The sequence below is a fragment of the Panthera onca genome, chromosome B2 (assembly GCF_046562875.1).
Source record: "Panthera onca isolate mPanOnc1 chromosome B2, mPanOnc1 haplotype 2, whole genome shotgun sequence".
Classification (NCBI taxonomy): domain Eukaryota; kingdom Metazoa; phylum Chordata; class Mammalia; order Carnivora; family Felidae; genus Panthera; species Panthera onca.
This window is the reverse complement of record NC_138343.1, coordinates 32,745,516-32,758,315: the sequence shown is the minus strand read 5'-3', so window position 1 is coordinate 32,758,315 and position 12,800 is coordinate 32,745,516. Positions and strand designations below refer to the sequence as shown.

General features: G+C 55.8%; 1 protein-coding gene across 5 annotated transcripts in view; it reads left to right on the top strand.

Moving 5' to 3' along the window:
• Positions 1–12,800, top strand: part of GRM4 (glutamate metabotropic receptor 4) — a 115,640-nt gene that overhangs the window by 1,240 nt on the left and 101,600 nt on the right. For 3 of the 5 annotated variants that reach the window (XM_078446834.2, XM_060615225.3, XM_078446833.2), the window contains exon 2: positions 9,969–10,866. The exons of 1 other annotated variant lie outside the window; for it this stretch is intronic. In XM_078446834.2, coding sequence (XP_078302960.1) covers positions 10,348–10,866 — 519 coding nt within the window. In that variant the 5' untranslated portion in view covers positions 9,969–10,347. Of the gene's footprint in view, positions 1–228; positions 526–9,968; positions 10,867–12,800 lie in introns of those variants that run through there. One more of the 5 variants, XM_078446832.2, reaches the window with a different exon arrangement.

Sequence of the window (12,800 nt, the reverse complement as noted above, 5' to 3'; positions counted from 1 at the left end):
CCTTGCCTCTTTACCCCCTCTCAGCGCCATCCCTGCCCATAGGTGCGGGTAAAGCTGCTTTGCGGGACTGGGCTGGGCTTGCCTAGTGGGGGGTCCGAATCCACGTGTCTGTTAGAGCGGTGGTTAGTCTTTCTGACCCTTTGTCATCTGTCAGAAAGCTCTCCGTGATGGCGGGGTGGGGGGTGGGAGTACTGTGTGTGTGTGTGTGTGTGTTCCCATCGTAGTCCCCTATTCTGGGGTGACAGTGGGGGCTCAGGGCAGGCAGGGCGGCCAGTGTTCTAAGTCTCCATACTGGACACCCCCTTTCCACAGCCTGGTCCTCAGCCTCACATCCCTGGGGCCAGCTCATGGTGGAAATGAAGGATGTTCTAATTCCCATCTCCCCACTCCCCCAGGATGTGTGCTGGGTCTGCCCCACTGTCCCCCCTGAGATCCACGTGGAAAGCTGGGCCGCAGGCTCTGGGTCTGTGTCCTGAGCGCCCCAGAGGCCTCAGGGCCTGGGTGGGAGAGAACTTCAACGAAGAGGTGAGGATCCCCGGGAGGTCTTTCCTGGTGACCTTTCCTGAGGTAGCAGAGAGAATTCCTACAGAAGCTCCTGGGTGTGGTCACCTTTCCTGGGCAGGCTCTGGGGGCCAGTGGTGAGGGCCCCTGAAGAGGGCCTGTCTGCAGGGGAGAGTGGGGGTCAGAGCCCTGGTCTCCCTCCCTGGTGCCCCCAGAGGACCACTTCTGGGAGGGCCTCTCTAGCCTTGAGTCAGAGTCCTGTCCTTGGCTTGGAGTGGGGGGCTCTTGGTCTGGGTTGGTGCCCCCAAGCCTCTGCTTAGCTTGGATGGGCATGCCTGCCCACAAATGAATTAAGTGACCATTGTTTTCACCTTCCTCCAACTTTTTGTCTTTTAGCCATAAACTTTCCCCCACCTGTCAACACCTTCAACCTCTCAGAGACAAAAAGACCAGAAAGTTATAACCCTCTGAGATGTAGTCACTGCCAAGGGCTACCCCTCCCTGAGACATTTGCATTTAAGAGAGGCCCAGAGAGGGAGTTGGCGGTGCTTAATCCCAAAGAATGCTCTACTGGTGGTGATTCTCCGGAGAGAGATGTCTGGGATGGCAGGGGGGGTGGGTGGGGCACACAGCATGGCACCGAGAACAGGTCCCGAGCAGGCTGAGGGGGAGGAGGTGAGGCGGGAGCACGTCAGGAGTCGAGCTGCTTTCTCGGCCTCAGTGGCCTAGCGTAGGCCGCTCCTGTCTTCCTCCCTTATCCCTCCTCCCCCACCCTGCGTCTGGGCGGCTTCATTCTGTTGGAGGCGTGACGTCCCCAGGAGGAGCGCCTCGCACAGCGGCAGGCAGGCATCCTGAGGTAGGTGAGAGCACAGGGAGCCAGCGAGCGAGCGAGCGAGCGAGCGAGCGTGCTGGCGGGCAGGGTTGGGGATGGGCCCAGGCCAGAAAATCTCTGAAGGGTCCCCAGCCCAGCTTCCAGGATGCTTGGCCACACCCGAACCCACCGTGCTGCAGGGGGACAGCTGGCAGGAAAGGATGGGACCAGGACCCACGGGTTTCTGAGCTTTATAATTACAGCCTTAGACGCATCCTCTCCCCTAGATGAGTGTGGAGCCGGCAGCCCCTAATTACCACCCACCCCACGACATCTGCCCACCCTGCTGTCCTCCCCTGCTCGGCCGAGAACCTAACTTTGCGGTGAGCAGGCCCCGCTGGCAGCCTGGGCAGATGGGCCCGCTGGCTGCTGGCTGGAAGGTTATCTCACTTCTGCAGAGTGGAAGCTGCCTTTGCTGCCCGGGGAAGGTGTGTGTGGGGGGGGGGGGGGGGGGAACTGGCATCTGGACTCTGGCTCTGCTCACTGGGGCTGGCATAAGAGCTGCTGGCTGTCCAGGCCCACCTGAGGGAGGAGGAGGCCGAGGGGCTTCCCTTGGTGGGCAGCCTGGAGCCAAGGACGCCAGCTTTCTGTTGCTCCCACCCAGCCTGGTGCTGGCTCCTGGGGAGAGCAAGAAGGGCTTGTTTTCATGTCAACTCTGCCCTAGTTAGCAGGGGACTATCAAAAATTAATTTAGAGATTTCACTGCCTTTGGCCCTTGCAGAGTGCAGGCTGCCTTTTCCCTGGCTCTTGGGAACTCTGTTTCTTTCTTGGCTGTGCACTGTCTCCGGCCTCCGTCCGTCCTCTCTGCCCTGCCTCTCTCCCAGTGTCCCCCCCCTGCTGCCTCTGGGCCCAATCGGAGTCTCATAACTCTGCATTCTAGACAAGCTTCCTTCCTTCTCCACCCCCACCATTCCCCCTCCCCCGCCAGTCCTCGAGTCAAGCTCCTGGACTTCTGACTTCTGCCTCAGGTCCTCCCTGCTCCCCCGCCCCTGCCCCAGCCTGCTTCTGAGAGGGAGGGGTATCAGCAGAACTGGCTCAGAAAAGACGGGCCTACCCCACAGCCCTGCCCACCCCGCCTCCTAGCCTGGAGGCCTGAGAGAGCCTCTACCGTCCTGTCCATGTTTCTCTTGGCTCCTTGGAAAAACGAGCACCACAAGGATAGTAAAAATCACCCCTTAAATTAAAGCTGATGACTCCCGTCGAAATGTTTTATTATTAACCTCACCGTTTAGCAATCTCGTGGCAGCAGTGAGGCATAAATATATGTGTACACATGTATATTAAATAAATTGGGGAACGCGGTGCATAATGACATTATCTGGACCCCATTCAATTAAGGTAGATATTATCTGCGGTAATTGGGAAATGCCAGCCCATAATGACAACCCATGCCATTCTGGGCTGAGCCACGCTGACGAGCTGGCTGTGGAGTCTAGTTAGGCCTCCCTGTTCTGGAGAAAAGCACTGGCTGCCCGTTGGCTGTGTTGCTGGGAGTCCTGGGAGAACCCAGGCAGCTGCTGGTCCCAGGCTGGGCCACCAGAATGGGGACCAGGAGGTTGGGTCCTGCGCTGTCCCCTAAGCTTAGCCCTTTCGCCCCTCTGCTTCTTGGGGAGACAGAAACTAACCCCCGGACCTGTTTGCTGGTTGGGGCTGTGACTTCTAGTAAAAACACTGTCATTGCTACAGGGTGAGTTTTAGATTTTGAATATAGAAATAAAGACTGGGGAGTTGACTTGGTTTCTTGTTTCTAGTGAGTGATTACTTCGTGGGTGTCACTGCCCCTTCTCTGTGCCCGGCCTCAGTGTGGCCTAGGGATGGAAGTCTCGCCCACAGCCGTGGTTCATGGCTGTGCAAGACGGTAGAGTTTGGGCTTTGATTTGCTAAGCCAATGGGACCCAGCCTTCCAGGGCAGTGCTGGAGTGGGGTGGGGGGGAGCTCTGATTTAAGGAGGGGGGACAGGAAGGAGGAGGAGAGAGGAAGAAACCGCATTAGCCATGAAACCCACAATAGCAACAGCTGCAAACAAAGACACTTGCCCACTTGGATTGTGCCAGAAGCCTGGGGAGGGTGGTGGTAGGTGGGGGTGGGGCAAGTTGGGGCAGGAAGGAGAGGCCTAGGGGGCTGCATGGAAGTGGGATCTGGTGGGTGGAGGAGATTTGGGCTCTGGTTCTGGGAGAGGGGGAAGGTCAGGGTTGGGCATTTCCTGGGCTGAGCCGGTGGGACGAAGGTCTGATGAGATAGCCTGGCTTTGCCCTCCAAATGACGTGAGCTGCTGTGGCCTTGGCAGGCGGCTGCCTTTTGAGCCTCAGGTTTCTCTGGTCATGAATCCTTGCCTATCACTGGGCTCACAACCCTTCAGTGGACCCCCATTTCTCCATCCCCATGGGTTTTGCTTGATCTTATATTCAGTGCCCTCTCTGACCTCTCCTACCTCTGCCCCTTCCCATTGCCGTCCAGGTAAGCTGGCTTCCTTGCAGTTCCTTGAACAATGAGTGCTAAACACAGGTTCAGGGCCTTTGCACTCGCTGGCTCCCTGCTCTTTGCCTGGGGCAATTTTCTCCTGGAAATGGCTGACCCCTTTACTGTTTTTGAGTTTCTGCTCGTGTGCCACCTTCTCAGAGAAGCCTTCCTTGACTCTCTTTTTCTGAAAAAGCCCCTGGGTCTTAACCTCCCCCCTTACCTGTCTTAGTTTTCTTCACAACCCCTTGATTCCCTGAAGTGCCACACATTTTCGTGTAGTACGTGTATCATCTTTCCTGTGCCACCGCCCCCCATGCCCCGTGGGATGTTGGCTCCCCAGGGCAGGTGCTGGTGTCTGTCACTCCCAGGAGTTTCCCCAGAGCCCAGAGCAGGTGCTGAGCACCTGAGTAGGTGCTCAGCACATATCTGAACGTGATGTTGAATAACTGAGGGGTCATGGCACGACAGATTGTATTCTATGCCTGACCACACAAGGGGGTTATAAGAATTCAGTGCAAGGTCTGAGTCCTACTCTGCATCCACTGCAGCCCCTCTACCCTGGGCTGCCTGCTGGCTCTGGGCAGGGACCCGGCTGTGTCTTGTTGTTTATTGAGAATTTCCTGTGTTCTGAGCCTTGGGCTAGGCACAGGGGATACAGAGATGAGGGTGGTCGTCCATGCAGGCCCTTAAAATCTTCCAGGCTCATCATTGCCAAATAGCAACAGAGAGAGAGAGAGAGGTGTTAATGTGGAAGAAGGAAGAAACAGGAACTTGGCTAATCAGGGCAGGCTTCCTGGAGGAGGAAGGGTCTCAGTTGATACCTGAAGGGTGAGAGTCACAGGGAGGGAATCATAGAGTGGGGGAAGCATGGGCAATGGATTTGAAGTTTTCTCCTCCTTAGTTTCTGTCGGCATTAAGCTAAGGAAATGCTTCCTCTTCCGTCCTGTCTTCCTTCCTTTTCTTCTTACCTTCCACATATATTTCTCCACTGTCTCCAGTCACTTCTGAATCTGGCCCTTGCTGTTTTGGTGGAACAGGGAAGGGATGGCCTGTGGAGTGAGATCTGGGGTTTCTGTACTTGGGAGGGTTCCTGATGCAGGCTGGTGGGCTGGAACTGCTGGGGGACATGGAAGGAAGGGGGCAGGGGGCCCAGACGCCCACTGTGCCCTCTTCCTTGCTCTTAGAATGCGGCCTGGCTCAGGGAGTATCTAGGAGAAGGGCTGCTGTTTCTATTAATATTGAAATTGATGACCCGGGAGAGGGGGTGGGAAGAGCCCAGAATCATTCACTCCCATCACATCATTCATTCACTTTCACAAACTTCCACTGTGCCAGGCTGGGGTGCAGAGATGTCAAGACGAGCACAACACGATCCCCTCCAGTTGTGGTCCCTGTGGGGAGAGGGTTGGGCTGCGGGGGTTTGAGGGAGCTCATTGACCATCCACCTTTCCCCACAGACTGGGAGTCACACGGGCGGATATCAAACCACGGGGCCTGTTGCTGGTGCAATTGGGGGGGGAGGAAGGGGGGTGCAGCTTCCTATTACCTGCTCCTTGGGTCTAAGCCTTGTCCATATGGGAGGAGACCATCCAGCAAAGCACACCTCTGTGTGGTCAGTGCGGGGTCCCAAGGGGGATAGGAGAGAGGTGGCCGCAGAGGTGGCTTGCCGTCCGGCGTCTCGGGTCCTCATGGGTTCCTGTGGGCACGGGGTGGTACAGGAAGGATCGGGGAGGCCTCCGGTTCCCCCTCACCTTTTCCGGCTGGGGACCGGAGCTGCCAGACCCTCCTGTGGAAATGTGAGATACTCATCCATTCCCAATGCCCCAGCTTTTCTGAGCACCTGGGCTGGGCTGGGCTGGGCCCCTCTGAGGCAAAGGTGAATAGAGATAAAAAAACGTGCTGGAGGGACCATGGAAAGGCTGAGGGGAAGGGGCTGCCAGCAGCTCTGGAGGCATGGCTCAAAGGAAGGAGGCATGGCTCAAAGGCAGAGGACAGGGGGCTTGGGTCTCCCGGCTGAGCCTGGAGGGGTGAAGAGCCACAGCTTGAGGGTCCCCTCAAAGGCTGAAAGCAGGAATGGGTTGCTCTGGAGGTGTCCCCCCCCCCCCCCCCCCCCCCAAGCAAAGTGCAGGATCAGTCCCTCTGACTCTGCCCTTTACTTTGGTGTTTGGGAGAATTCTATTTCCTTAGTTTTGGGAGAATAAAAAGCAGCTTCGTGAAAAGTAAATCAGAGTAAATCACGGTGCGTCTCTTTGGATGTGGTCATTGTTCCATGGTTTGTGGTTCTTCCTGGCTCAGGCCCTGGTTATGGGAGGAAGGATTTAGGTTAGACGTGAGGAAGCATGGGGTCCTGCTTGTTAGGACTTGGAAGGGGTCACTGAGGCAGGTTGGTGGAGTTTCTCCCTGCAGGCCCACAGATAGCAGAGAGGCCCTCAGATGGTGGGGTGGCTGGGTTGGGGGGGGGAAGGGTCCACTGCAGCCACTCCCCGGCTCTCCTCACATCCCCTTTCCCTGAAGAGAATGTTCCGAAAAATGCGGTTGGCCAGTGAACTGTTGTGTTCGGAGATGACCGCGTGTTCTTCCCTCCACTCCTCATCCCTCCCTGCCTGCCTGGGGCCAGAGATCTGGCAGGCGGCAGAGGGGAAGGGAATACAGGGGTTGGTGGAGAGAGGTGGGGAAGGATAGAATAAGAGGCCCCACTGGGAGTGGGTGGGCACACTGGCATAGACCTGCCGCCTTCTTGGTGACTTCATTTGGGGAGTGATAGATCCCCTCCCCCCAAAATGTCCGAGGTATGAGCTTTCCTGGCTCTTTTAGAATTCGGGGTGTGGTCTGAGGACTCCAAGCCTCCCCTGATGTGGCCCCCCTTCCCCAAGATGGAGCCGCCCTGTGGGGTATGGAAGGACGCCTTGCTCCCCCCCCCCGCCCTACCCCCAGCCTCTGCTCTTGGTGGCTCCTTTCACTCTCAGAGTATTTTTACTTTTCCCTTGTTCCTGTTACAGGATCAAAGGAAGGAGGGGAGGCTAAAAGAGGCGGTGGTTTGCCCAGCTCTTTGGAAATGTTCAGAAAAGGCAGACCTGGCAGGGCTGAGGGGTGGAGAGGGGCCCACTAGGCAGGGGCCAGGCGCAGTGCTGGTGGAGGGAAGCCGGAGGGCAGTCTGGCCAGCCTGGGGCAGGGCCTGGGGCCTTGGGGTCTTGATTCTAACCCTGCAAGTATTTGTTTTTCTCCTCGATGAGGGCTCCTTCCTCCATGCAGCCTCCGCCCTTCCCCATCGTGTATGTGTGTCTGTCTGTGGTTTCCGGTGTGTGTGTGTGTGTGTGTGTGTGTGTGTGTGTGTGTACATGTGCCTGTGTATGCACATCACTCAGTCTGGAGGGGCTGGGGCTTCAAGGAGAAGCCCTCACGAAGAATCTGGAAGCCTGAGCAGGGCCTGACCGTCAGAAGCTGCTGTTCATTGGTTTCCCAGCCTGAATCTGCCCTGCTGCGGCCTCGGCACACAGCCTGTCACGATGCCAAAAATCCTTCCACTTTGAATTCAGGCAAACCAAGCCTGAACTTGTAGGCTGTGAGACTGGGCAGGGCCCGAGAGCCCCTCTGGGCCGGCGTGGTGGGGGGTTGGGGGCAGGGGCCCGCGCGGCGCTGTGTGCCTGGGCCGTGGGCCACTATCTGAGGTTCGGAGCCTCGGCTTCCTCGTCTGTGTGGTGGGGATAGGAATACCGCCCAGCTCCCGGAGGCGTGAGCGTCACCTGAGAAAACGTAAGCGAGGCCCTTAGTGTAGCTCCTGGCACTTGGCAGTATGATGTCATTTGAAGTTATCTCTCCGTGGGCATCAGAGCACTTGGACAGGACAGTGTTTCATTGTGCGGTCTGTCCCACCCAGGGGTTGGATGCAGGCCCGGAGGTGACTCCTTCCCATCATTGTCACAACTGAGAATGGCCTGCAGGGGCAGTATGGCCACTAGACTGCATCCTACTCCAAGCCTTCCATTTTATTTTATTTTATTAAAAAAAAATTTTTTTTACACTTATTTATTTTTTGAGAGACATAGAGAGACAGAGCACAAGTTGGGGAGGGGCAGAGAGAGAAGGAGACACAGAATCCGAAGCAGGCTCCAGGCTCCAGGCTGTCAGCACAGAGCCTGACGTGGGGCTTCAGCTCACAAACCGTGAGATCATGACCTGGGCCAAAGTCGGACGCTTAACGACTGAGCCACCCAGGCGCCCCAAGCCTTCCATTTTAGAGATTTTGAAATTGAGAACCTCTAGGGGATGGCAGGACTGTGGGCGCTCTTGAAGCCTTCTCCAGTTTCTCTTTTCTGAATTGCCCAGTCCTGGCATCAGCAGCTAGTGCCCACATGGCCCTCCAGGAAAGCGAGCTGTTAAATTTACCCACATGAAGGTGTAGGTGAGGATGACAGGTCCGTACAGGTGTAGCCGTCCCCTCCCCGCATTTTAACAGCTTTCACTCTTAAGCCTTCCTCCGAGCACTGACCCCCAGTGTTCAGTCACTGGATCCTAGCTTCATGGGTGAGGGTGGTTATTAGGAAGATTTCTTGCAGGCTTCCCCAGGTCTCCCAGTATGACTGGTGCTGGCTTTGAGTCCTGACCCATCTTGCTGTGTGACTTTGGGAGAGTTATGTGATGCCTCCGGGCTATCGGTTCACCTGCAGAGTGAGAATTAATAGTTGTGTTCTTGGCCTCTGAGGAGCTAATGGGTGAGGCAGCATTTTGATGAGGGGACAGATGTGAGGTGAGGATCCAGAGGGCGCTTGCCAGAGAAGCCCAGGAATTGAGGCTGGACCCTTGGGTGCTGTACCCTCTTCGCTCCTCTCCTTTCCCCAGAACCGGAACAGTCAGTAATTCCTGTGTGGGGGGAACTACAAGTGGGGGACGGGTGGCTCCGAGACCCTGCTTGGCCTTGATGCAGGGACCACATCGCTAGGAAAACCTCCTGATCCAAACACAAGCCCTTCTTCCAGATGGCTAGGGAAACTGAGGTGTAGAAGTGGCTTGCTAGTCTTCATCTGACAAACCCCTTGGGGCCGGGGGTCCTTAGAGTGAGGCCCCTGGCCAATCCCTGACTCAGCTTCTAGCTCTTCTCCCTGTGGCCTTCTCAGTTGAGGGGAGGGAGGTTGCTGGCTTTGAGAGGGAGGCTGGGGCCAAGGAAGGAACCCCAGGGGAAATTAGCCCAAATTAGCAGCGAGAATGAGGAAGAGCTGGTGTTGTCTCTTCTACCCTTGCAGATAAATATTTAATCACAACAACAATAATAATGACAATGATCATGATAATGTGCAGTAGCTCAGGCCGTAACCTGAGCCCCACTCTCAGAGGGAGGAAGTGGGGGAGAGAGAAGGAGCAGCAGAGAAATGGGAGAGATAAAGACCAGCAGAAAGAGGGTGGGGGAAGGAGGCCAAGCACATGACAAGGAGGCTTGCCTCTTGAGCTGGGAGCCCCTGGGGTTGCCCTCTGCCTGGGGTGGCAATGTGAAATTTGCATTGTTCCAGGAGGAGAATCCGGGAACCGACAGCCCCACCTTCTCCCTGGCCTTCAGAGTTAGCAGCTCTCAGCCTGATTTCTTCTGCAGGGGGCCTTGCTGGCTTTCCTGGTCTCTCTCCGAGTCCCCAAGGAGCCTGAGTGTCTCTGGTTCCAGAGCTGGCAGCTGGGAAGCTGGGCTCTACACAGTGTTTCGCTTCTCACTACCTGTGTGACTTGGGCAAAATGCTCTCTTGCTCTGGGCCTCAGTTTCCTCATCTCTAAAATGGGGTTGGGCCCTGCAAAACTGGTTTCTTGCTACTCCTTCATGTGGGTGAGCAAGACCTCTCTTCTGCCCAAGCCAGTTCCAGGCTGTTCCTGGGAATTGCGCTCTCTGATGCCTGGGTTTCTGATGGCAGTGGGTACAGGCCTTAAGAAGTCTTCAGACATGACCTAATTTCTGCCTCGGGCTCTCCCACTTGAACCAAAGTTGAGCAGCAGCTCCAAGAGCCAAGTTCAGAGTTGTGGAGCCTGTGGTGATAACCTCCAGCGTCTCCTTCTCTCAAGCTCCTGATGAGCGATCAGAATAGCTAATGTCTTCTTTGGGCTTCTGTTTGATTCTCTCTCTCTCTCTCTCTCTCTCTCTCTCTTTCTCCCTTCTAAGGTTGATAGGAGGAGAGCATTGGAGCTGTTTTCTCCTTGATGCCAAGATACATCAAGCTAGGAGCACTCTCCTGTTTTCACATTCATCCATCAAGAACAGGCCTGCAGGACGTGGGGACCAAGACTGGAGCTCTGCTGCTCCCTGGCTACTCCCTGTCGCCCATGGGCATGGCCTGTGTCGGCAACTGAGCACTGCCTGAGTGGCGAGGAGCACCAGCATGGGTTACCCTGTTGGCCGTCCTTGGCCACCCTGCTGCTGAAGCTGCCCCAGAGAGACTTGTGGGGGCTGCCCTGCCCATGCTCACCCAGGCTGCGGGGCTAGGGGCCTGCCAAGGCTAGGAGTGGGGCCCGCCATTCATGGGTCTCTAGGGATTTCCGAGATGCCTGGGAAGACAGGCTGGGGCTGGTGGTGGGCCCGGCTGCCTCTTTGCCTGCTCCTTAGCCTTTATGGCCCCTGGATGCCTTCCTCCCTGGGGAAGCCCAAGGGCCACCCCCACATGAATTCCATCCGCATAGATGGGGACATCACACTGGGAGGCCTGTTCCCTGTGCACGGCCGGGGCTCAGAGGGCAAGGCTTGTGGAGAACTTAAGAAGGAAAAGGGCATCCACCGACTGGAGGCCATGCTCTTTGCCCTGGATCGCATCAACAATGACCCGGACCTGCTGCCCAACATCACGCTGGGCGCCCGCATTCTGGACACCTGCTCGAGGGACACCCATGCCCTCGAGCAGTCGCTGACCTTTGTGCAGGCGCTCATCGAGAAGGATGGCACGGAGGTCCGCTGTGGCAGTGGCGGCCCACCCATCATCACCAAACCTGAACGTGTGGTGGGTGTCATCGGTGCTTCAGGGAGCTCGGTCTCCATCATGGTGGCCAACATCCTCCGTCTCTTCAAGGTTAGTGCCTGGCTGGTTGGCCCCAGATGTGTGTTTCTACCAACAGCCCCAGCCCTCCACACCCAGGGTGCCAGGCCTGGCCAGCTTCTTTCTCCTGTTCCTTCCTGGACTCTGGGGAAGAGAGTATGTTTCCCAGGGAGCAGTATATGAGAATTTGGGGGCAGTCCTATGGTCAAAGCCTAGGCTCAGCAGAGTGGAGGTGTCAGGGAGGGACCCAGTGCTGTGGTGCTGACCATGGTGCTGAAACAGCACACGCGGCCTGATCAACTGTACTCCTCAGTGGGGAATGCTGAACCAAGAGGGGAAAAGGAAGTGCTGAACAACAGAAGGGAGGAGGAGCTAGGAGGACACATGTATGTATATATAAAGACAGAAAGATGGATACATGGAAATATAGGTAGATAGAAAGGTAAAGAGAGTAAAAGATAGAGAGAGAGATAGATAGAATCGAAATACAAATGTTGGAGATTGCCAGGGAGAAAAAGCAAGACTTTTGTTTTGACATTGTTTTCAAATAATTGCAATTCCCAAGAAAGATATGTTTTTCTTCTAGTAGCTGAGAGAGCCCTGTGTGGCCCTCCTACTCCACCCCAAGATTATGGTTAGAAAATGTGTCTTGATATTTTGGATGGGGCATTGGGCTACGGAACCCATAGAGAATGGATGAAGACAGGGAAAGGGCCTGGAAGGAGCAGGCAGTCTCTGTTTCTGTTGCCCTTGGCCCCGAACTAGGCTTCCCTTGCTCATTTCCTTCCTCCTGCCCTTCTTCCTTGCACACCTTTCTCCCTTTCCTTCTGGAATCCTTCCCTGCCCCCTCCTTGCTACCTCCCTTCCTCTCTTCCTGGGGCAAGAGCTGCTGATTTGCAATTCAATTGGAGCCAAGTGCTTCGCTAAGCTGCTAAAACAACTGAAAGCTACCGGGTAGAGAGAAAAACATTACAAGCATTTTACCAATAATTATGAGCCGCTCTGCTCTCGGAGCCTGCCTTGTTTGCTCTGTGTGTTTGTGTGTGTGTGTGCGACTGCGTGTGTGTGTGTGTGTGTGTGTGTGTGTGTGTGTGTAAGGGGGGGGGGGAGGAGGGAGAGAGAGAGGGAGGGAGAATGTGAGGAAAGAGGAGGAAGAAAAGCCCAGAGGAAGCTGCTGGGTCCCTCCTTCACCCTGGTGTTAGGCTCTCAGCCTTTGGAGATGGCCCCTTCTCTCCTCAGAGTCTCCAGAGTTAGGTGCAGTGGGCTGAGAGAGGCTGTCTGGGCCCATGCAGAGTGGGAAGTCTGAGGCTGAAGCTCTCTCACCTGGACCTTTTCTGGAGTCCATTCGCCCAGTCCCATGATGCATCCGTACTTGGGGGCATTTTGGGGAGCGTGGATAGAAGTGGGGGTGAATGGTGTGGAAGGTCACCATGTTGGGGATGGGGGTGGGGATGAGTGGTAAAGAAAGGAAGCTAGAGTTGTCCCGTCACAGTGTGGAGTGGGGGTTGGAACTTTGTGGGGCCATGTGCTGTGCTGTCTCACCTATAGGCCTTCTTTCTGGAGTGTTGGTTTTACTTGGTGGTTTTATGAAACACTGTCTAGGAACACTATCTTAATTTTCCAACAAATGGATGCATTATGAAGAATGCAGAATTAAGATGAAGGAAACTTTGCAATAGATAATCTGAACAACCTCTGGGGGGCTGTGCTGCCTGAGGTCATTCCTGGTAGATGGTTTGGGAATGGGTAGCCTGGTCCAGCCTTCCCACCTGCCCTGTTTTGCATTGAGGAGTGGAGACCCAGAGCGGAGGAGGAAGCCGGGCTCAGCTGCTCAGGCCAGGGCCTGATGATGGTGATGGCTTGGGCTAGCTGAGTCATCACTTCAGCCTGCCTGCCCCAGGCCTGAGAGGTGAGGCTACTTTGGCCATCAGCAGAGGGGACAAGCCCCAGACTCCTTGTCAGTCTGT